This window comes from Suillus discolor (assembly GCF_016758755.1).
Source record: "Suillus discolor strain FC423 chromosome Unknown F5147scaffold_83, whole genome shotgun sequence".
NCBI classification, from domain to species: domain Eukaryota; kingdom Fungi; phylum Basidiomycota; class Agaricomycetes; order Boletales; family Suillaceae; genus Suillus; species Suillus discolor.
Window position 1 is genome coordinate 89,538 of NW_024541330.1, and position 24,043 is coordinate 113,580.

Sequence of the window (24,043 nt, forward strand, 5' to 3'; positions counted from 1 at the left end):
ACAACTGTCCAAATTAATGTTATTTCAAAAGGAATGTGACGATTAGGTTGCTCATTAGATCAAAAAGGAGAGTAAGTAAGTATGACCAGTGACTTGGACCCGTATCGGACGAAGAAACTGTCAACACAGATTTGTTTGATGAAGACGAGGAATCGGACAAAGAAACTGACGTACATCTATCTAGTACTTTCGCTGAGCGCTGCTAGCATAGCTCGCAATTCAGTAAATTCTGTTTGCATTCGAATATGTTCAGCCTCGGCTCGGACCCGTTCAGCCTCTTGTTCTGCCTGAACTCGGACTCGTTCTGCCTCAAATCGGACTCGCTCTGCCTCCAATTCTGCCTTGATTTGGTCTTGTCCTGCGAGACCTTGTGCGAGACCTTCAGCTCACAGCTGAAAAAACAACAACGACATATCATCATCAGGAGAGGTCATGACAGAATAGTTACTACTACCTGTTGCTTATTAGCTTCATCAGCTTTTCTCTTCAGTTCCTCTTCATTCTCTATATCTCTCCATCTCGCATCATAATCTCTGCACACAACCTCCACACTATCAGCTATCCGGATAGCGAACCCATGGTAGTGCGAGCGCTGGTCAACGAGAGCGCTACGTGTTTCGATGCAATTAGGGAAGAGCTGTTTCAAAGTCTCCCATACAGTGAATGAGGACCAGTAGCACTGGTTCTCGTATAGGTCGTAGTATGGAGCGTGTTGGTTCACAACAGACAAGAGGATCGAGACTTGTGCCGCTGACGGACATGCAAGAGGGGAGAAGTCAAGCGTACAAAGTTTGGTGAATGGTGCATAGGTGTCCGCGAGGTACTGCGGAAATGAGGAGCCCTGGCGTGAAGTATGCACAATATCTTCAGCAGCAGTTTCAGAAGCTGAAGGAGAAATAAGGTTTGAGGTGTGAATAAGTCTTGATGAGGAGTTGTTGCGGGGGTCCTGCTTAGGAATGCGTTCGATGACCACGGCAGCGACTGCAGACTCAGAATAATCCCAATGATGAAAATGCAGGAGTAAAAACTCGTGTTGTTTGTTATGGTTGCACTTGCAATACACGACACGTTTGAGTCCACATTGTAGGGAAAGACGGTTTGACATGATGAGTGTCTGCCATGCTGCCACATCAATACGACTCTCCCCCGAACTGAAAAGTCCAGGAACGTCAGTAGGAGACTTTGACATGAATGGACGAAGAAGTGTGGCGAAGAAAGCTCGAAGGCTGAAGCGAGTTTTTAAGTCTTGCTTCATGATTGACAAGGGTTGTCCGCTAAACAGGTATCTGGATGCACGGCAGAATCAATCTATGTATAGTGTCGATTGCAATAGGGTACTACATCTGCAAAACCACTGAAATGAACGCTTAACTTATGCACGTTACGGACACTTATGAACGCTTACGAGTTCAGTAGCACACTCAGGCGATTGGTGGAGATGCTGAACACCAATATAACGCACTATATCTGGCTGATAAAACTCAAGCCTGATTATCTTTCGGTGATATGCTCAGAGATACAATAGATGTAATAGATTGAACAGATTGATACAATTGTTATATACTGATTATGCTACTGCCTATACAAACTCGGTACTGAATGTGTGATAACTCTCCTTGTCTGCGAAGTTATTCAGGAAAAAACGCTCATAGCGTTCCAAAGAAGTCGCAGAGGACACGCTATTGGCCACTGCTTCACCATAAACTGGTATCAACTCAACCGCATGCATCACGTCTGTCACTCGTATGACAGCCCCCTTCCTACAGTGATTACCGTTTTCCTCCTGTGTGTATGTGCGCTCCATGGTCCACATTGCGAGTTCGGGACGATCATCAGGGCTGGAAATAAAGTGGAAAAATTGGACGTAGAGAAGTGGGTCTGAGAGACACGATGGTAGTTCCAGGTTGGAACCTCGTCGAACCGTTGGTTGAAAAATGAGTCGAACCTGCGCAATGCAACTCGCTGTATATGATATCAGTAGGCTACAACATAAGCACATGAAAGACATACTGGTTTTGCCATCAATGCCTGTGGTGTCCACGAGAACAGTATCACAATTTCCAAAGGGAAAATCATCGCTCGGTGGGTATGCTTGCACCACGCGACTAGGCATGATGACTCGCGGCTGGAAGGCCGAGTGAAGTTGCAATCGGAATTTGTGCCATACCTGGAAGCGCCCATACTTGGGGTCCCAGCAAGAATTTTCACCACTAGAAAGGGGGGAACTACAAATGAATTCGGCGAGCGCACGCTCAAAGCCAAAGAGTGCATATTTCGTGCGTATGTCAGACGATGATAGCGATTTGTAATCAGGCGTGATATTGAGTTGAAAAGCAGTGAGTGCATCTCCAGAGAGAATACCCTCGAGAAAGTGATTGCGGACTGGTCGGGGACCATGTATTGATTTAACTTCGTCAGGGAGAACTCAGGAGACCCAGGAGAGTGCGGGATTGGCAATTGTTACATCTTCATCTTTGGCGTATATCGCATTAACTAGTGACGCCCCGCGAGAAGTTAAGAGCATGTACAGGCCAAACATTTCCATAGACTCTTGGCAGTTAAGAATCCGTACGCACTGCTCCATAAAGTCTTTGATTTGCCGGGACGTCCGCAGAAAAAGGTCCTTACAGTGTGTGATGAGTAACCGCTCCGTCACATCAGCGGAGAACTGCATCAAAGTGCCTAATTTCTGAATCGTACCATTGAAGCTTTGCAGAAGCTCGAGTTTGGGAATGAAAAAATCTTCTTTGACGCCCTTCTTCCCCTTCCTTGCCTCGGCCTGGATGATAGCATCCTTGAAAGAGTGGAAATCCGAAAGTGCTTGAACCATTGACTGAAGTGATTCAGGGGAGTGAACCAGATTTTGTGCGAGGTAAAAGAAGTCTACAAGGGCACAGATTGTATGAACGAATCTGGGTGGAACGGCCCCTGCAATCGACGCAACGATAGTGCGTTGAATGTCTCTATGCTCGTGGCCTGTCATTTGATTAACGTGTGTGATACCTTTTGCGAAGTGGCGCGTTCCGACTCGTTTGTGCTGGACCATGAAGCAGGTATCGAGCTCATAATCTCCTAGAGCTTCTTTGATCCATTTCAGTGGATGGTCCACGAAAAACTTATGGCAGGTGTGCAACACCTCACCAGCGAGGAAAACGGACGGACACACAAACATCCAATCACGCCAGTATGGCATGTGAACTCCAGATAGATTAACGGCTTTGGCCGCTTTCTGGAACTTGTCGAGATCCCAGGGATCAACCTGTCGAGATATCTCCACAATGAGCTGCAATGTATGCTTCCCAGTACGAGGCGGGTGGAGAATTCCATCCCCAAAATCCGCTTGTGTTGCCATAGTTAGTGGGGATGAGTTTTTACTGACTGTGGCAATCATAGTAGCCTCCGGTAGGTTGCACACATGAGCGACGAGTGGCGTAAACACATGGCGAATATAGCGGGAAGGATCAGGCATGAAGCAGCCATCCTTTGCTGCAACCTTGAGGTTGGTGAAAACAAGGTCCATACATTTGTGCCACAGCCTGGCCTGGAGAATAGACTGGTAATCTGTGTGAACGCGGAACTTGATTACGGGAATGTAGGCTACGCAGCGCCAAGCTCATAGTGTTGCCTTGGAGCGAACCTCAGAATCAATGTTACCGATGGTGACGAAGACCGGGTGCATCTCAATTCCTCCAGCAAGTCATGTCACGGGTGTTTTATCAGATCCCAAGATTATTGGGACTTGAGTCGCACCAAACGGGAGATGGTCCTAGAAATAAAAATCAATCTGTTACTCGGCGAGGAGTATATTAATAGGAGGGCAAACAAACCTGAATTTTCCATGCCATATCGGCACTCATATAGTCTCCGTATTCACGTTGATTTTTGACATTAGCGACGTAGGGATTGAAGGTCATGTGGTTCGCAAAAGTTGGGTCACTGAATAGTTGCTTCACGACCTCTAGCACATCGTGCCAAACGAGCTCCACGGGACGGACAGTCTTATAGCCCTTAAATGCTAGTTTGGAGACTTTCCACGGGGCAAAAGAAGGTAGTGAATCCATCCAGTCCAGGAGGTGGTCTTTCGTGGTGAAAGAGGGTCTTGCGCAATTTGGAGCGTCAAACTGTGAAGGTAGGGTCAGATTGAGGAATACAGCTTAGATCGATATCCGTCATTTACCCATTTCAACTTTAAGAACTTGGTTATTTGGGTTTGAGTGAGGTTTTCCACCAAAAACATCCCTAATTCCCATTCGCCTTCATCATGGAAAGGGTAATAATGATTTATCTTCCGTCGATGTGCATATTGATCGTCTTCCAATTTATCCAGCATATTTCTACTGACACCATAGACGTATCCGGATTGCAGGTGACAGGTACCAGTGACAGCACTTTGATTGAATACTGAAGGGACGGGTAATGTTCGTGGTCATGCGTCGGATGGCCAACAAGTAGATGGAGAATTGAGATGTGAGATAAGCGCCTCGATGGATGGATATTCCCCCAATTTGCAGTTGGGACATAGCCTGCCAAGGTATGTATGGTATCGTAAAGTGAACAATGGAAGTACTCACATTGTAGCGTAGACTTGGCTTAGACTTAAGCCGGTGAGTATGCACAGGAAGTAACAAGTCTTTCAAAGTCCGAAGACCTCACGTTTCACAGCACACAGTCATCACGCCAGGCTAATGGAGCCTGTGTCCTCATCACCAGTCTCATCTCCTGCTCGGCCAAGTAGCCCTGCTTTCACCAGCACTACATCAAGTAGTGCAACTCGCGTAGAACTAACTTCCTCAGAGTTCTTTAAGAAGGTTGACCACCCTGAGTCGCCCCATATCAATACCATGGCTACTGAGCTCTTATCTGGCTCTGACTGTTCACTTTCTCCCAAGCTGTCCCCCTACCCCTCAGGTTCTCCAAGGGTTCACTTCTCCCCAGTGGAAGAAATTCCGTACCTTCCTGATGTAAAGGAGAGTCTGTTGTATAAGCCTGACATTTTACAGTCTCCAAAGTCACCTTCTCGAGTAGCTTACCTGCGTGAGAGGTCGACCAAGAGGCATATCCCATACCCCCTCAGGCCATCTCCACTAGAACTTCGGTTTGCCAACCGCGTGACAGGGCGAGTACGGGAACCAGACTTTACATCTGAACAACTGCAAGAGGTATTTGTCTTTTCTTTCTTTGTTCCAGAGATTCGCAAATTCTCACATGATCTATGTCCAAAAGCATGAGGACGCAATATCCAGCGGTCTCTCACGGATGAGCTTTGACACTTTGTACAAAGCGTTCAAGGCAGTACTCGCTAGTCGCGAGGCTGCTCGCCATGAGGTGGCGACATCGTTATGGCAGGTCGAATACTCAGAGCGCATGACAGTGTTTAATCAGGCGCTCCACGAGGAGAACAAAAACTGCCTCGATTTGAAGGACGAACAGCTGAAGAAGATTAGGAACATTTTTTCTGAGCGTGAACACACAGAAATCGACGATGACACGAATTACATTCAAGCTGTCTACAACAATGAATGCGAGATGCTTCGCGCCATCACCACCCAAGCAGAGATAATCTCAAAACGCCTGGGATCACGTGCCAAACGTGAATTATTAGCGTCTACCGGCGAAGCTCCCTACCTCCCTCGTTTCGTTGGAGCCTCACAAAACAGGGACAACATCACATGTGTGCTGCGTGGTGGTTTCACGGATGCCGGTACCGATACCGATGCCGACTCCGATACCGATTTCGGCGAAGAGGAGGATCATTGCAGCGGGTGGCCGGGCCAGCAGCGTTCGCAGTTGTGACCATCAATGGTATGTGACTGCCAAGTCGTTCACGCCACTCACTGATCAATATCAGTGACACTCAATTCATTTGTGTCACTGTTCATAGATTGTTATCAACTGATACCGCCATACTTCGCCCGTCCGTAACATGCTTCGACCGTTCATAATCATGCTTCTACCATTCATAAACACGCTTCAACCGTTCAATAAAGTGCTTCGCCCACTCCGGCCGTTCATATATCTTTTTCTCCCGTTCATAAGTTGTCTTATTGGACCATGCCCCTCCCCTTCTTTTTACACTTCATTAGTAAATGGCCTTGCTTTTTTTGTAAAATCATCTTATCAGTTCGCCACACGTTCCCGGTTTGTAAAGTTTATGTAAAGTTTGTGTTTCTTTTCCCCCTATGTACCGTTACGTCGTTTCACAACTTAAATGCATGCATGCGCTCTCACATCCCCTCCAACTTTGAATGCCTAGTGAGCGTGGCCCTCAGCGAAAAACCAAAGCTAAAGTTCCAAAACCGCCACGCGGTTCTGGCCTCAATCCATCCGGCGAACCAGCAACTGGCCAGCTTCACATTCCTACTGAGCAACCGAGTATGTCTCAGTTCAACTTCGATGCGCATGCGCCCAGTGGAGGAGTTCCTACCCCCATATCAAGTGGGAGCACATGTGAGTCAATCACACTTTCGTTCACTGATGACTCTCACGATTTCGCAGCATTCTATGGCTGGAATATGCAGGACGCTGACCTCGACAGCCGCTTCCCTCAAGGCCAATTCCCTCATGGCCAATACTACGGCGCTTCGTCCTCGGAGGACCCCTTCCAGGGCTCTTCTTTCGAATCCTTACCTCAAGGCTCCAGCCACAACTTTCCTTCAAGTAGTACCCCCCTCCAGGGTACTGGTACCAGCACGAGCGCATCGGAGATGACGCTGATCCAGCGAGGTGAGATTCCGCCAACCGATGTGATGCACGTGAGTTCTTGTTTTTCTTCGATTCATTTCCTGCTTACCACTCACCTAGACGATGGGCCCGCCAAGGGACACAACGAGGCGAACCCGACGAGCGATGCCACCTACGCCACGTATGATCCCTTACCCTTCCACACGCCTGCAGGGCAATTCAGAATCTCTCCCATCTGCAGTCGAAGATTCAACTCCGCAATCTGTAACGTCGTCAACGCCTCAACCCACGCGCATCAAACTATCGGATGACATCATTGGCCAGTCCATCAAAACGGCAATGCAATTGGTCACGCGCGAATTATTTGGAGAAAAGGCTATGGCGATTGACAAAGCCGCCAAGAAAATCATGCTGAACAAAGTTATCTGGGACTCGGTACCACGTTGCTTTGCACCTAATGGTGAGTATCATATGTCCATTAACATCATACTGACTTGTTTTATTAGCAACATTTGAAAATTTTATCACGATTAAACATCGCAATGATGTTGCGAATGCATTGTCGTCAACTCGCGGCAAATTCGCTGACTACGTGCGCAAGGGCGTCTTACATGCGTATCGGCTTTTCCCTCCACTGCATATCACCGCACCCGCCGTCCTCTATCGCAAATGCTTGATCGACAAGATCACAAAAGATGGCGATGGACTCGCTTTCATGCATGTTTATAGCTTCAATCAAGTAAGTTTTCATTCGTGTGTGTTGTCGGGGGCAGCTCAATCTTTTCAGAACGGACAGGTCGAAATCAAGGCTAAATTCCAGAATACGTTCATCATGACCAACGTTATCTATTTTGTTTGGCACGGGATGCACCAAGAGTTCCTCGGCGAGACTGAGGAACAACAAATCGAAAATTTGAAGTTCATGTGGGCGCTTGCCAGCACAGCGACGTTCTGCAGCCTCGATGGACAGTACGAAGTTCCGGTGAAAGTGGATAATTTTGGAGGAATGGGATCCAATCGCAAGTTCCTATATATTCTCAGTGCGATGAACAACCTTTCCGGCGACGAGCGAGTGCAGTTTCACAACTTTTTGCGGTACGTGTTAGTGATTGGACCGTCGCAGGCACCCTCGTAGATTCTATACTATTACTGCTATATCACAGACAGGTCAACGTATCAGATAGTTTTGATTGTATTAGTAACACTGGATAACGCATTTATTGCACTGATAATCTCACATCGCATCGATAATCTTCAAATCTCGCATCCAAATGTGTGAAACTTGGCTCAGGGTTCAAACATATCCAAAACCAGGTATTTACGAACTAGATTCGCGCTAACCAAAACGGCAACTCTCGCAAGACTCTTACAAGAGTTTTAAACTATATTTGCACCAAGTCGGATTTTTAGATGTAATAGTGGGTTTATGATACCACATGGAGGCGGCATCGCCGCTTCTCGGCGCTTTCCGAACAAGTATGACCTCTTCCCAATTTCCACTTCAGTTCCAAAACTGACGCATAAATACATCTCCAACTCACTCCTCCCCTTGCAGATTGGTAGACTCGCCGATGGCGCACGCACTATGGAGAATGACGTCAAGCCTGATCTCGTCCTTGTACGATAGCCAGGTGCCCGGCCAGCGTGTGGATGTCTGTGTGAGTCGTCATTTGTTCAATGAGATTCTTTTTGTCCTTTCTTGCAAAGATTTTGGTATTGTTATATCATGCATTCAGGACAGTCCCACCTGGAGTTCTGTTTCGCCATCACATTGTGAAGCTCAAACTGAAGAATCTGCTGTTGTGTTTGCCAGATAAATTCATGATTACAGTTCACGGTCATTGTATGTACTAGTAAGAGCGCACAAATGCTGCAGAGTTGTGTTTATGTTCGGAGTTGGCTGATTTGGGCGATCAAACAGAGACAGGCGCGTTGTTCCTATCAGGTTTTTAGGTCATCTTGTCGATGTTCGTTCAACTTGGGGTTTATTCCCTCTCCCTCGCCACTTCTGGCTACGACATGAGGCCTCCCCACCTAAGTCGCTTGCAGACTGCTCATGGATTATCACTACAATCTAATGTAATGCAAATCGACTAGGTATAGGTTTGTGCGTTTCGTATATTTTTCCTCTATCGATCAAAACAGAAAAGTTCATGCCATATCTCGCAGCCTATCGTTTAAACGGCCGCTCCACATGTCCGTAACTTTTAATAAATAGAAGGAATTCTCCCGCTCTCTGCAGACTGCCCAAGTGTGATTTACAATGAACATTTCCCATTACACACTGCTGCTAGTTGGCACGTGCACGCGCTCCTGAAAAGCGATTGAAGTCATGGTGCTTGCCGTGTCAGAGTCGGACACGAGCTTAGCGTTGAATTCTCGGATACCGAGGATCAGCCGCGGTCCCAGCACAAATATCTGGATGAACGTGAAAATTTGAAGAAAGCCAAGATAAATCTGCGTTCCCAAGGAGAATTGATCCTATGGAAATGATGAATCAGTGAAATCGATATCACTGAGGTCTTGCAACTGCAAAGCTTACCGCAAAGTATTGGAAATACCACAACAATTGTCAAATCCTGTACGATGTACAGATTCCGGCCTGAAGAATTCAGTCAGAGATCAACCTCGCATGAATCATACACTCCAGATAGCCTCACATCTGTGGTGGTCATTGAAGCGAACTAATGAGCTGATCACGACTCACACTCACCCCTACAGAGCACTGCAGTTAATTGGGGGGATAGAGGGTATTGGCCCGTGCAGAAGACTCACTGCATCTGTCACCGAAATTGTTGGAACACTAACTTCATGCCGCCGGTCAGGAGAGATGAACGTAGTGGTTGTGAAGAGACATACACAGCACAGCGATGCTGATTGTGAGAGATGAATCATCAGGACAAGGTCAGTTGCTGAGCCTTCTCGACATACACAGCATATAACATTCCAATATAGCGCACCTATGATACTTTCAAGTCGGCATAACTTTCCAACCACACCTGTAACGCAAGCTACGTACACTGAGATACAGAAAGGTCATAAGGGACCACCAGCGTTGCCTCTGTCGTGAATCAATCATTGTTCTTCTGGTGTGGAACTGTGCTCACCCAGACAAGCTCGATCTATAAAACCAACTTCAGCTAGATGGCTGCTCTGTTCATGAAATATACCTACCTCTTGTGCAAGTGTCAGGGCTAGAATTACCATGAGTATGAGCGCATTTGTGAAAGATTATCTTGCTCACCCCAATCATATATCACTCCAGCACAAACATCAACTGCGTAACCATAGACAATTAGATCGAGACACCGCCGTCATCGTTCGACTAGCTCTCCACAAACCTATAAAATAGCTGCCAATGCAAGTCGCATTGATAAGTGGCCACCAACTGGGATCATTCGAGATTTTGGGCATAGCGTTAGAAGGTAGGTGTGAGGAAGTGGCGAACTTGTTGGATAAATGATGAAGACGTTCGTACTAAATATGCCATGCAGTGCTTGGATCACCCAAACAGGTTGATATCATATGCCAAAATGGTAACCGTAGGTCCGAATTGATGCAGTGAAGGCCCATCAGTCCATCACAAATAGAAATATCGTAGTTGATGATGTGTGGTTGATATACTCGCGAAGATATGGCGCAGATCAAACAAAAGGCCAGACGGTCTAGGATCGTCTGAATTTGAAACTACTCACAAGGTCCGATTCAAGGAAGTTGGCATTCACTTGACCTAATTTGGATGCAAAGGTCAAATGCAATGCACGATGACATTTGCGTATTTGATTTGGTGCTACGCACATTGCGTTTTACATCAGAGCCACACTACGTTGACTGTACTTGTGACATCATAGCCCGATGGCCGCAGCAAGAAACAACGAGGAGCAAGAGAATTAGGTATGGAGATGAGAGCAGCCGGCCAGTGAAACAGGTGAGTTATCCTTTCGCTTCATTCGAATCTTCTTTACTTTTGGTTTCCAACATTTCTGTTTTCATCCCAACAGGATGTGACCGTGTCGAGTGACCTTGGACAAGCTGTTTTGCTCCCTTACCCGGGTGAGCAAAGTAGAGACAGAACCGACCGGCGTCCAGGCATTCAAAGCAGGGATATACGCCATTCATCTAGTTCTTGTTTCGGCAGAAAAGCGCTGCATGGTGGCATATTCAACACAGACGAACACCACCCTTCACCAGGTTCGCATTCGTCCTCTAACAGCATGACCCTAATATCAAATGATTCCGTTCGGTGGCCGTTTACGCTTTCGACCAAAATGACCAGCTATCTTGTTGGTTCGTAGAGAACCAGTTGGACAATTCATGACTATGTGATACTCTAGTAGCCCCGCGGTTTTCCAGCTGCCTTCTCTTTTGGGTTGAGGTATGATTGGGGTGAGCAAGATAGTATTCAAGTGTCACTGGTATACTTATGGTGCGTTTTAGTATTGACTTTCGGGCGAGAGGTGGGTCAGTATCATTACTGGAGCAACCATCTGGCTGATCACATATTTACAGGTCGAACTGGTCTGAGGTGAGCAGAGTCTCGCATAAGAAAACACACCGTAATACTATTAATGCGCGACAGAGGTAACATTGGTCATTCATGACTGTTCTGTATCTCAGTGTACGTATTTCGTGTTGCAAGTGTGGTTGAGACGTTGTACTGAATTGACAATATTCTAGATCTACTATGTTGGTATACTGCATGCGATGTATGTTTGGATGGCTAAACAATCGATGTTGTGTTGATTAGCTGACTCGCATACTCAGCATTCACACCCAGTGTATGTCTACTCACACGCACTCCATATATTTCTTCTGATCGACGGCATGTAGTATCTCTTCCGAGAATTTCCGTAACAAATCTAGTGAGTATTCTTCACCGTTCTCTATCATTCATATCCAATAAATTGCACTCCTCTGCAGGCGTGAGTGAGTTAACGAGCATCCTGGTTCGATATAGTGACCGCCATAGCTGTGAGTTTGTTTAAAGTTATCATGCGAGGCTGTGAACCAACATCGCTTGATTTTTCAGGTCGTATAGTGTTTGATGCACTAAGTCGGATGAATGTTACCATGACTTTAGTATTGGGTGGTGAGCTACGCAGCTGCATTACTTTGACTGGACTGACACAACACGCAAGTCATCATGATCGCTCAGTTGCATGCCTTGCATCAATCCAGATATCTCTCAGCGTCATCTTCCTGGTTGTCAACATCGCTGACGAGTGATCGCCGCAATGGTCATGAATCGTGTTTCATCAGGTAAGCTTTAATTTTGGTGAATGGTGGACCAGAATGCACAAAGCTCGTTTGCAAACACAGAGGCTTTCATTCTCTTTGGCATCACTCAATACGCTTCTGACTTTCAGGAAGGCTCGGATAATCTACTTCTGGCTTTGACGACTTGGATTCTCCCCGCTATATGGGAGGTTCTCACACCATGTCTCGCACTCAGAGTTGCTTTCAAACGCCTCCGTGAGCTGCCAGAGACCATTGACTGGATTGCTTAATCCCAGACTGTTTCGCAGTGTTAACACAACCTCACGTGATTTGCTTTGCGAGGTGAGCTTATGTGATTCTGCTTTTGCGCTAAAGTTCTGCACCTTCAGTTTTGTTGCTGCTTCTGGCTTCATCGTTACTAAAGGACACGATCGTCGCGGAAGATCAAATTTCATTCGGTTTGGCTCAAACTCTCATCATGATGGTGATGTGTGTGCTGGGACCATGCCTGATCCTTGGCGTTCGAGAATATCACGCGAAGCTTGTGGTCAACTCCGAAACAGGTCCCTGCATGACTTTAATTGCCTTTGAGGAGCGCGTGCATGTGTCGACCAGCATCAGCATGGACAACTCTTGCTGTGTTTGCCACGTGCCGTATTCTTTCAGAAAGGGAGCAAACTCGTTTTTTGTTCAAAGATTTTGTCGTGATACTCATAAGTATAAATTATCTAATATAGGAACCTATAGGTCTGGGTATATCGTACATGTTCGTTCGCGTAAGCAAGGTTTTTGTCAAGCATCGTGACATTACGGTAAGCTATCCGAATCAGGATTGGACTTTGAGGGTACGAACATGAAAGATTAGAGTAAACGAGTTCTCCCAAGTGTTGTTAGGAACTGTGCGAGTGGCTGTTAGACACGTTAGAGGCTACAGCCGCCGCCAGCGAAGGGTCTTGTTTGAGCACTGAGAATGCGAGAGATGGGAGGAGTGCTGTTAGAGATGATGTATATGGCACAAGCAGATAAATGATATGCCAGTTGAGCGATACAGTAAAAGGAGTGCATGACATCTAGTAGCAGGACTGACCAGGGACAGATCGACTACAAAATATCGGAAGCATCATGTTGTTCGGACAAACAGTACTATCAGTGAGCCAACTATTCAGGCAAGGACCGATGAGATATGATCATAAGAATCTGAACAGTGGGATTCAATCTTAGTTTCTTCGCAGTGAGAAGGGGAGCCCATGAGGATCCATGGGAGGAAAGACTATTAATGTGAATTCTACAAGGCGTGATACAACGAGAAAAACCTTTGACATGCATGTCGTTTCAGTGCACGTGGTAGCCCTGGGCCACGGCTCTGATAATATATTTAAAGTTTGATGAAAGACTTGAGGGTGTTGCGTCATCGAAACTTGAACAATCTTTCTCGGCCCACTCCTGCAATAGCTGCGCTATCGCTGCATCCTACGGACAGACACGCTTATCCGACGAACCAGTCGCAATGCGAGTCTCATCCGACGAGAACCAGTGGAAAGCAGTTAGTGTCAAGTCAGACCAGCAGACTTGAACCGTTATTAAGCAAGAACCATATGGAGTCGAGTAAACCGCCGTTGGAATATGAATGAGATTCAGGGTTGCAGGTCTGTGATCTATAAATTAGATGTCTCGCTCTTTTGGGTGTGAATCTGACCTAAACTGCATTGTCGTCAGGGAGTAGTAAACTCTGGCCTGTACCAATGTATCAACGAGCAGCAACTCTTCGCCACCGCAGATGAAACACGCATGACTAATGGAGGTCTCTTCAGGATACCATCGAATCAAGTTGATCGCACTGCTGTTGGCCTGGAAACCGAGGGTATCATCGTAAATGAAGTTGTGTAAGAAGAGCATTATGGCGTGTTTGTCGGGTGCGTCCCCAGTGGGACGAACCTTCTCTGTGGCGATAATGCTGAGCACATGCTTCGACTAGAACAAATTCCTCAATCTTATCGCGGTTCAGCTTTTTCCAAACTGATTAGTCGTCGCGAACAACATCTTCTCGCCTGGAAGCAGTTGCGCTCTCCTAGAGTTCTGCGTCAATTATATCTAGGAGTTGACTTGCAAACAGCACCACTGAACAAGTTTCACTGGTACTTCTGTGAGTACATAAAGGGCCATTCGATCTAGCCATTCCACCTTCTCATCATTCACACATTGTACACTTGCACATCACTCGGTGGACTTTTGCTGATGTGCCTGACTATCCACTCTGATATCTTTTGAGCGGATGATACCAATATTGAATGCGGTCCATGCGAGTGAGCGACAATAGTTGAAATGGAAAGTGCGACTTTGGCAGTTTTCAACTCATGAAACTACGACTACGCACACAATTGCAATTAATGTTGATCTGGCAATTTGATTATTATCATTCCAGAATCCATAGTGCTAAATAAACCAACACTAGGCTAATGACATTAATGACCTTTCAAACTCGCAGGATGGTGTCATCCGCTACTAACCCTGCCCGTTCTGCCTGTGTGTAAACTGACCAAGCATCACTCTTACTATGAGTAGTATAGATCATTAAATGTAAGGTTTCCTGCAACTTGCGCAGGTAACTGTTAACAACAGAACTTGTTGAAATCAGGCTTTGGCATCATACATCACAGCTGCCCACATACCCATCATCAAAGTAGATCCCTGGATGCGGACCTCGGATAATAACCAGATAAATTTGGGCTGGGAGGACAGGTATAGGTTGGGGTTCAGCCTCATCCAGTGTTGGGATGGTATTGACGCCAGTGGGACCAAAAGCCACAGTATCGTGTCTGGCATGGGTAAAATGCGAACTGCAGTTAGGTCACAGTGAGCATGATATTGAACTTTGGACATGAATGGATATCTCTTGCCTTGACATGATGCGAAGTATAGTGAAAAGTATGAGTGGGAGGTCCGAATAACACTGGAAGAGATATTTATACCTTGAACTTGACATTTGCCGTAACAGCGCGCGCCAGATCATAACTATTGATGTGAGGTAAACAATGGAAGCAAGCAAGAACAGACCTGTGGCCTCAAGGCGATACGTAATATTGTATCAGCAATGTTCCGCAGCATGGCTGCCTGCTGGCCGCCTTGTGAACCTCATGGCAATAAGCGCGTTGCATCGACTTGAAAAACCAGCCTGCTTCACTTCCTAGATTATGCCTCCCGCAAAGTATATATTCCCACCCATGATGGAACCTGCACCCGAACAGTGAGTTGTCTCCCATAATGTCCGAGTCTCTCGGTCCTTCATCATATTTTGCACTTATTCACAAGCCTTAGGCGAATGTGCTCATAGATGGCTCAGGGAATCCCCATCTCACAGATTTCGGTCTTGCAACAGTGGCAGGGGACGCACAGTTGCAGTTGTCCAAGACGACCGTGACCCGCAGCTTGGATCCGCGATGGCATGCGCCTGAGGTCATTGGAATCTACCCGGGGGCTGACCCTGTGCGACCGAATTTTAAGAGTGATGGGTATTCTTTTGGTGGTGTTATGTTCTTTGTGCGATTTCTATATTTTCTGTAGTTCTATCCTAAGCTTGCTCCTCTCAGATCGTCACGGTCTCGGGGAATATACCATGAAAAGAGAAGAAAAACCCATATCTAATCATCCCTGAGCTCTCGAAAGGAGCGACACCCGCTCGTCCCCGATCACTGGAACTTGATTCAAAAATGTTGGTCGTCGGACACCACGGGTCGCCCAGAGGCAACGGAAGTCATCACATACATTGCAACGAATATCACTGCCATTTTTAGAAAGACTGAAAGGTGTGTAGTTTTCAGATGCCGGTCGTGTCGTATTTTTCTAACCTGAAACGTTACCTAGCGCTATCTGGACTCGTTTCTATGGAATTTGACCTTCGGAAGTTTTCACTACTCGTCTCGGGGGTATGTTTATAACGAATACATACGAAAATATACTTCAATGCTGCCCGCTCATTGGTGATAAGGCCATGATATGGGAAGGGTGTGTCATCTGTGCACCGCACATATCCCTGCCACACCCGGGTTCATTTCCATTTTGCAATATGACCACGTTGGAGCTCGGTCCAATGCTGATGAAGCAGCCATCGACAGGATGTCGAAAACTAAGTTTTGAAGTGACCCGAAAGTTATTTCACATCAACATCGGCAATAAATAACACCTCAATGATGTCGACACGACTATGGCATGACTTGCGAGTATCAACCGTTGTGGCGCCCAACACCACCTATATCGGTTGTTATCAATGACTTTATGCCAGTTGCAAGTTCTGTGCTAGACTTGGCAGCGTGCGAGTCAGAAGAATAAGTCAATGGCATAATATTGAAAGTCTCTATTGCGGGTGTTCCATCAGTCAAACTATTTGTAAACTCATCTAAGATAACAAGAACATCACATTTCGGCCCACATCACCGGCCCCATCACAACGCCTATAGTCCATATCTATACCATAAAAATCAGTCAACATGTTCCAAAATATGCATTGGATAATCTTACGACGTTCAGCGCTTTAACCAAAAGCAACGGGTATGCGTAAAATTGCGGAGCAGATTTATTCCCAGGTCTAGGATGGGTGAACAACACCCAGATGGAGAATACCTTCATGGTGATCGAATTGCGTACCAGCAATGACGGAGATTTCAGGATCCTGAACCAGATCAGCATGATCGTGACGATTATCGATATATGTATCACTGACCCGGCTGCTAATAATGACACGGGTTGGTCAGAATACTCAGCACCTTTCCTGTAAAACTTAAATGCTCCTTCCTGCATGGTGTCAAACGCCTCGCCTACGATCATAAGCCTTCTAGCATTCGCAGGCTGATATTGACGTACCATGGGCCGCGAATATCCCAGCCCAGCTCATGCTCATGGCATTGATAGTGGATGCGAGCGGTTTTCTCATGTGGTGCCACTTCTTGAGGACAGCCGAGATTTCATCCCAGTTGCCAAAGCTCTCGACGTGGGCCAGAAGATCAGAGAGGATGACTACGTCATTCAATGCGACCGTCATTCCACCAGCAGTTAGCGGGTGACGCATATTCAATGAATCTCCCAGTAGAAACACGCCTGCCTTGCTACGTTCTCCCTGCTTTGTGGGCGGAAGATAATAATGCGGTGCTCGTCGCACACACGACGCCTCTAGAGCATTGAGAATAGGCGCGCGGATCGACGATGGAAGCTGGGGAACAATGTCGCGCAGTATATGCTCCTGCAATATTGATGGTAAGTGGGGGCGATCACGACCGCACAACAAGGCAGAATTACGAACCTTGAGATCTGGCGGTGACTCCTTCAATTCGACCAGCATGCGATACTCATTGTTGGGGAGCTCAAAAAGGACGACCGGTCCAGCGCGTTTCAGTACAATCATAGTGGCATACTGGGGCGCTGGCAGCTTCAGGTCATTCAATATCAGACCCGCCAAGTAACCCCTTTGCGAAGGCTCATACGGCATGCTTCCGAGGACGGCAGTTCTGAATTTGGATGAGGAGCCGTCCGCGACAATGACGAGGTCAGCAAAATATGACTCTGGCTGACCACCTGCTTTGGAGGCATGAACACCTATTACGCGATGTGTGTCCTATATCATTATGCATAGAAATGAGTGCTCACGATAGTTGGATATGATGTCCAGGAAATCAAATGCTGCATGATTCAGCGTTGGATCGCCCTTTTTGAACATAGTACAAAGGGCCGCTGCTGTGTGGGCTTTGAGGATAGTTGCCCTCAGTTCATTTATACAAGTGTTGAGATCTCGGAAGGGGAAAAGCAGCGCACAAGCTTACCGTTGTGCCTGAGGCGTCCGAGCACTTCTTTACCAGGTTCATCGACCGTCACGTTCAACAATCCTTGCTTGACAGCACTGATGATATAGTCATGCGCAGATAGATCAATCATAGCTGTTCTGATGCTGTCTGCATTGTGTTGAGGAAGATTCCATGATGACATCGGGTGAAAAACTGACCGTAGTCCAGGATACGAGAGAATGCGTAAGCCGCAAGCAAACAGTTCTTCCGGTGTTTTAAACGATTGACCAATGTCATGACGACACCTTCCTCGATTGCTTTGAGTCGTATGTATGCTGAAAAAAGCTTAGCAGCAGAAGAGATGTTATCATATAAGAAACTCACGGTGCCGGAGAATTGACAACATCGCGAGAATAGCTCTACTACTTGTTGCGTGCTTTCGACTTTTCATCAGCAACACCAATTTCTCAATGAATCCTCTTTGAATCAAGTCAGTCTGAACGTCCACTGGAGGTCTGCTAGTCAGGCACTATATATGAATGCAAATGCATATGTCGTACTATGGCTCGCAAGTTGGCCAAGGATTTGGATAGCAGGATCCTCAATATCAGTTAAGCGATGTTCCAACATGTCGACCAAAAGTGCGATAAAACCACATCCTGGGTCGAATAAACGATCACGGAAGGTGTCTGGATCATGCTATGAGCTCATCAGTCTCACGACAGCGACATGCGAAACTTACCGTGTCTTGCATACGCACATATAACATTGCGACCGGTGGTGAGATGTAAAAGTCGTGCTGCTTCAAATGTTTGATAAGCGTAGGAATTAGATTTAGAACCTCAGCTTGCGCTCTTTCTGCAAGGGATTGTCAAGCATACGCCTACGTTTGAAGGAACAACCGAAAATACCATCGTGGACAAGGGCAGCAAGTATGCGTAAGGCCGCTACTAAAATTTCTTCGTCTGCGATAGGCGATCTCACTTTGAATGTGAAAGCACGTTCAGGTCAAAAACTCACGTTGGTTGCCAAGAAGATCGGTGATGCCCTTCGTGGTCACAGCCGTCGGTACAGGTCTGAAGATATCACAGTCACAAAGTGAATATCGTTCCGGTGGACTGAATTACGAACCATAGCTAGCAAGCAACGTCAAAGTCTGTGACGCATGAATTTGCACCATCAATGACTCGGTTTCGGAGACCCCTCCGAGGTCTAGTACACGCTGGAATGTTGCTTTACTCAAGATCTCATTCCCTACCGCGGCATGCTTGATTAGGGCGGGGAGGGCTCTGCAAGCTCGAATCTGATCGATATCGTCCCTGCTGTCCAGCATTTTGAACACGTCAGCAGCTGCCTTTTGGAAGTATTATGCGTCAAGTTTGGGCACTGCAGAGAGTGAGAACACGTCTATGCAACAGGTTCACCATGACCTACATAGTTCGCTTAGTGCAACGGTAGCACTAACACGTACTTTCGGATCATCGCTGTAACGGACTAGCTTATTTAACTGACTCTCCCAGCTGTCCGATTCTTTGATCGCAGCCCTTCCTTGTTCTATAAAGCCATTAGAAGATGAATCATAACAAAGAAATGAAACACCCACCAAATGAGGCCATGAACGCCAGTCGGTCAACCGCGTCGACACACTCCACTCCGTGTAACTGGATATCTCTTAGAAGCGAGGGTACGGTTGATTCATCAAAGATGTCCTTCTCCCACAGCTGGCCCAGTTTGGAAAGTCGTCATTGGCTGGCTGGATCATTCCAGTACAGCAATTCTGGCCAGACGTCGAAGTCCTTCCAAAATTTGGCCTTGGCTCTATAGTTGCCTTTGAACAAGACAGAGGCGTGAATCTTCTGTGCGGGGAGAATCACCCGAGGCGCGCCACAATGGAGCCTTCAGGAGATTCTAGTGAATTCATCGGTGCGCAGCGCAAAGCTTAAAGCACGTACCCGAACGCGTGACTGATAAACAACCCGCTTGACAGGAGCAAATTCGAGCAACCACCACATGCTCCTTAGTGATTCGTACGTCCTCTTCTGCAGGTCATCCATCTTCCAGATGACTTCGGTGGGCTTCATCCTCAAGCCTGCCTCGACAGCCTAATATGCTAAGCCGGGGTGGACGGGTCATGCTAGGATGGCGCACGGGTGCGCGCCACGGCGCTAGAGTGTGCCCCATCGGCAGCTTCGTCATAGCAAGCCTTGGGTAAAACGTCCCTTACCCTTACCAAGAGTCAAGCTTTCAAGACGCATACCACATTACATAATTTCAAGACCTGCCGCGGATGCAATTGAGTCATAATTGACAACTACCTTGTGCCAACCACTTAGCTAAACTCATCATTGGCAACGTCCTCTTCGCAACCACCGTGGCAACTTGATCTGCTACATCCCACAATCATCTGGAATGGCTGCGATAACCTATCCGTTAACTGTTCGTTCTTTGGCACATATGTTCCCAGACCTTCTCCACATCTCCGCCTTAGCTTCTCATAATATCAATGAAGGCAAAGATATTGGAGATCCCTTTGACATAAATGCAGCCTACGATGCAGAGAAGACTGTGCAGGAACTGGAGCCTCTCAGCCGTAAGTACAAGTAGTTTCAGCTCACGTTGTTTCAGTGCGCGCTCAATGTTTTGCATATCAATCCAATTCAGGTATAATTCCGGCGGTGTCTCACGTCCATATCGAAGCTGCGAAAAACCGAGCTCATGTATTGCGTGCAATTCGTAAGTGAAAGCTCTCCTCGTTTTGGCGCCAGACCCACAGTTGACTAGCCTTGATGTAGACGCGAATGCAACAGTTGGAGCTGTTGATGTCCTGGCGAGGTTGGATGAGATACAAAGAACACAAAATACGACACGGGCGATCACAAACGAGAATCAAGTGATGCTACAAGAGACTCGAGCGATGTTACAAGAGACTCGAGCCATGGTCATGAACGTCAGACTTGCGAGTCAAAATGCTAAGGTGCCACAGGAAAGAAATCATTACAAACCTCTTCAAAAAACTGTGAGTCAGTCCGTTGTTATCTCTGTCACCATATCCTAAAGTGTCCCTTCATTATTGCTGTAGAGGAGTGGACATGGTCGTGAACTAGCGTTCCAAGTATCGAGGCCAGAAAACATCAATCACCTTCCCCTACCAGCTACTATCCAGCCCGCTGCATTAGGGACCGTCCCTCCCTTCTTTGACCGCAATACAGATACGTATACATTAGGAACAATCAACTCCCTCATTATATTCTACAATGATGATTTCGACATAGAGAAGGAGGATAATTTGGAGATTAGGAAAATAAAGTTTCGTCGCTGGCTGTGTTCTTGATTATCGCTGCAGTCACTCGGTTTCTGACTCATTGGCATCTTCCAAGCTTATTGTTAGAAAATAAAAACTTGCATAGGATGTTGACATCTTAGCGCTCAGTGAGCGCTCGTGCGACAAACAATTCAACAACAACAACATTAATGTATCACATCATATTACTGCGCACATCCATTCCCTCGGTAATTTGCAACTTGCTACCCAGATCCAGAAAGGTCTGGGAGCTCCTGGGATGACTCCCATGCCGCTTCGCTGATATCACGCACCTCGCAGGTGTTGTACACTGTAATCAGTTCTCAATGTGATCGAGCCCTTCGCCAAAGCGGCCCCGGTCCCCGGCACTTAGCTCAACGGGAGAGACGGGGCGTGACATCCAATGACTTTGTTTGTAGTAGTTGGAGCCGAGAACATTCCGGAATGATAACAGGGTGCGGCCTATCAGAAAGTTAGAAACACATGCACTCCAAACAGTCCCCCATACCTCAAACGACTCTCCCACACCTTAAACCAAACCTGAAACAGCTCGCCCCGGTCTGATGACGTACTAGAGCGCACAACCTACAAACTCTGATGCTTGGTTTCTGCCACTGGTGCTCCCGTCAAAATTGAATCCGTTACAGACATCTCTCAGCCCCATCTCTATTGCCTTACTCCATCCCCTCCGGCATCCTACTCTGCATTCCATTCAGATAACTCCTCATCGCCATCATTCGAGTGTCAAAACGGTCACCATTACAGCAACAGCCTGCCTACCAATAGTACAGGAGGAGCAGCCAAGTCCTAGTGAAATGTAAGCGGCTAGCTAGTGCTGCCATGGTCCGGTTCGGTCCGGTTCGGAGGGTCCTAGACGAGAACCAAGAACCGGACCATCGGTTCGGTTCTACAAAATGTCCGAACCCAGAACCGGACCATAGAGAACCGTGCTCTATGGTCCGGTTCGGTTTTTTTGGGGTCCGAACCCGAACCGAACCAAAAAAAAAACTGTAAGAGCACGCAAAAAAACATTGACAAAGTACTAAGTAGTATACATGTTGAGTAACTAATCTAATAACATGGCTGCTCCCCCCCAATTACCATGCGCGAGAGGTATCAGGAGAGTGATTGTGATAACGAGGGGTTGACACAACGAGAAATAGGAAAGCGGCAGCGAAGGATGGCGATCATGAGCATGGGTCGAGGATGGTGGCGAGCAGCAGCAGGAGATGGCAGTGAGCAGCAGCGTGAGATGGTGGCGAGCGCGGGTACCATATACAAATAATAAATTTATTAGACACTGAAACAATAAAACACCATGACGCACCTTTGCAGCTGAGAGAACTCCCCATCTAGAGTCGAGTCTACATGCGCTGTGCGTTTGTGCATGGTGCTGGTGGCATTGGATGTGCTAAGTGGGAGGATGCTGAAGGTAATGAGAGGGCGCTGAACTTGTCAACTTGATGGCGGGAGGGTGCCAAAGGTAGCAAGAGGGTGCCAAAGGAAGTGAGAGGGTACTGGGAGTTGGGTTGGCACGAGAGGTTCGATCCAAAATATGACGTGACCGGTGGGAACATTACACATACATGAGCTCCACAAAGCATGCCAGAGAGAACTCACTGAGTAGCCCAAAACTCGAATGAGACCATTGCGCCACCAAGAGCTACATTCCAGAAAACGGGACCAACTTTCCCGGTGGTGTTGTCAACATGTGGCGTGTCCCGTACATGGAGTGCCAACTTGTTGGCCTAGCAGAGTGCATTCAGTTGTGAGAATATGCAATGAGACATGCATATCGATTCACCTTTGGATCCGATAGTAGGTCATCGAGGCAGGCTGTGAGAGACGGAGGGTGAGAGACAGCGGGGTGAGAGACAGTGGGCGAGAGCAGCCAGCGGGTGTGTGAGACAGTGAGCAAGAGACAGTGGGTGAGTGAGACACGGCGAGCGAGCCAGCAAAAGCCAGCCAGAAAGAACAGCAAGCGAGTGAGAGGGGATGTGGTGAGGTGGCGGGCATCAACATAGGCGCAGGTGGTGTGGCGTGTGATGGGTTGTGCGCTGGTAGCGATGGGTGCTGGCCCTCGAGGGAGCCATCAGCATTCAGAGCACAAATACGCACCTCTGCAGCATAGCGCAAGACACAATCCCTCCAAAATCCACCTTGACCGCGCCTAACACATCCACCTCCAGTAAAAGGTAGTCTTGCGCAGTGTTGTAGCTGGTCCTCAATGAATAGAACCTCCTGTTATAGAGGTGAGCGGGTGAGAGACTTGAGAGTTTAATTAGTTAGTGCTTACCTTCGAAAAGGCTAAATGTAGCTTGATTAATCAACAACGTGAATCCCGAAGACGACAGTTGTCGAAGTGGAAGTCGATAAGGGTTCAGAATGGTTCGGGAAGGCCGAACCAGAACTGGACCGTTTGGGAAGATCTAGAACCGAGAACCGTTTTCCGGTCCGGTTCTGGCTGGCGCGAGAACCATGGACCGAACCGCGGAGAACCGGACCAAAAGTCCGGTTCGAACCATGGTTCTGGACCGGACCGCGGCAGCACTACGGCTAGCTAAGTCAGACGATCACACTGATAATACTATTCCCGCAGAATGAGCGTCATGAAGCAAGCATTGGACATTTTCAAGGACTCAACAATTGCCTCAAAGACCGGCAAGGACAACCGTTCTCGTTTCTGGGGCCTATACAAAAGAGTCGTTGAGGAACACGACGAGTTTCTTGAGCGATACAACAGCGACGTGGACATCGACCTGGTAAGTTTCATGTTTCATTTATTCTGGCAGAGCAACTCATTCAATGACACAGTACGCTACACTGGATAAAGAAAAGTGAGTCTACAGCTCTTGTTCTGCTACTCTGATGTACATTAATGGCTACAAATGTACAGGTTGGTTCGTGGCCAGGCTTTCAAAGTTGTGGAGCCTCTTATCAAGCGTTTAGAGGCTCGTGCATCGTCTATGGTAGGTCTATAACCCAATTTGTATTACTTATACCCCCCTTTTTACAGCCGGAAACAGCATCTACAGAACACGATGGGGAAGATCTACGCCTGAGGCCTCCAGGT

General features: G+C 47.2%; 7 protein-coding genes across 7 annotated transcripts; 3 read left to right on the forward strand and 4 right to left on the reverse strand.

Annotated features, from left to right (window-relative positions):
- Positions 1–164: 164 nt before the first annotated feature.
- On the reverse strand, positions 165–1,311 carry F5147DRAFT_720590 (uncharacterized protein; the record flags this gene model as incomplete). Its single annotated transcript, XM_041438820.1, has 2 exons — positions 455–1,311; positions 165–380 (listed from the first exon to the last, which is right to left on the reverse strand). Coding segments are annotated over exons 1-2 (822 nt in total), but the record flags the coding sequence as incomplete, so codon positions are not given.
- Positions 1,312–1,579: 268 nt separating this feature from the next.
- F5147DRAFT_747880 (uncharacterized protein) lies at positions 1,580–4,843 on the reverse strand (the record flags this gene model as incomplete). Its single annotated transcript, XM_041439993.1, has 11 exons — positions 1,580–1,962; positions 2,011–2,362; positions 2,435–2,589; positions 2,629–3,259; positions 3,380–3,577; positions 3,638–3,679; positions 3,707–3,766; positions 3,828–4,098; positions 4,152–4,401; positions 4,447–4,523; positions 4,677–4,843. 11 exons carry the CDS (start codon positions 4,841–4,843, stop codon positions 1,580–1,582), a joined length of 2,586 nt encoding a protein of 861 aa, XP_041287290.1.
- A 1,402-nt stretch (positions 4,844–6,245) lies between these two features.
- F5147DRAFT_657355 (uncharacterized protein) lies at positions 6,246–8,498 on the forward strand (the record flags this gene model as incomplete). The annotated part of the gene is made up of 7 exons (XM_041434263.1): positions 6,246–6,447; positions 6,496–6,752; positions 6,802–7,141; positions 7,188–7,420; positions 7,478–7,776; positions 8,237–8,339; positions 8,418–8,498. The coding sequence occupies 7 exons, from the start codon at positions 6,246–6,248 to the stop codon at positions 8,496–8,498; spliced, it is 1,515 nt and encodes a 504-aa protein (XP_041287291.1).
- A 7,661-nt stretch (positions 8,499–16,159) lies between these two features.
- Positions 16,160–16,936, reverse strand: F5147DRAFT_720591 (squalene epoxidase-domain-containing protein; the record flags this gene model as incomplete). Its single annotated transcript, XM_041438821.1, has 5 exons — positions 16,160–16,230; positions 16,280–16,359; positions 16,414–16,564; positions 16,616–16,709; positions 16,756–16,936. 4 exons carry the CDS (start codon positions 16,931–16,933, stop codon positions 16,309–16,311), a joined length of 474 nt encoding a protein of 157 aa, XP_041287292.1. The 3' UTR covers positions 16,160–16,230; positions 16,280–16,308.
- Positions 16,937–20,078: 3,142 nt separating this feature from the next.
- Positions 20,079–21,000, forward strand: F5147DRAFT_779253 (uncharacterized protein; the record flags this gene model as incomplete). The annotated part of the gene is made up of 4 exons (XM_041442266.1): positions 20,079–20,259; positions 20,295–20,402; positions 20,462–20,685; positions 20,749–21,000. The coding sequence occupies 4 exons, from the start codon at positions 20,079–20,081 to the stop codon at positions 20,998–21,000; spliced, it is 765 nt and encodes a 254-aa protein (XP_041287293.1).
- Positions 21,001–22,756: 1,756 nt separating this feature from the next.
- F5147DRAFT_720593 (uncharacterized protein) lies at positions 22,757–23,061 on the reverse strand. The gene has a single exon (XM_041438822.1). It carries the CDS (start codon positions 22,990–22,992, stop codon positions 22,771–22,773), a length of 222 nt encoding a protein of 73 aa, XP_041287294.1. The 5' UTR covers positions 22,993–23,061; the 3' UTR covers positions 22,757–22,770.
- Positions 23,062–23,576: 515 nt separating this feature from the next.
- On the forward strand, positions 23,577–23,735 carry F5147DRAFT_538808 (uncharacterized protein; the record flags this gene model as incomplete). Its single annotated transcript, XM_041430203.1, has 1 exon — positions 23,577–23,735. A coding segment is annotated over one exon (159 nt), but the record flags the coding sequence as incomplete, so codon positions are not given.
- Positions 23,736–24,043: the final 308 nt, after the last annotated feature.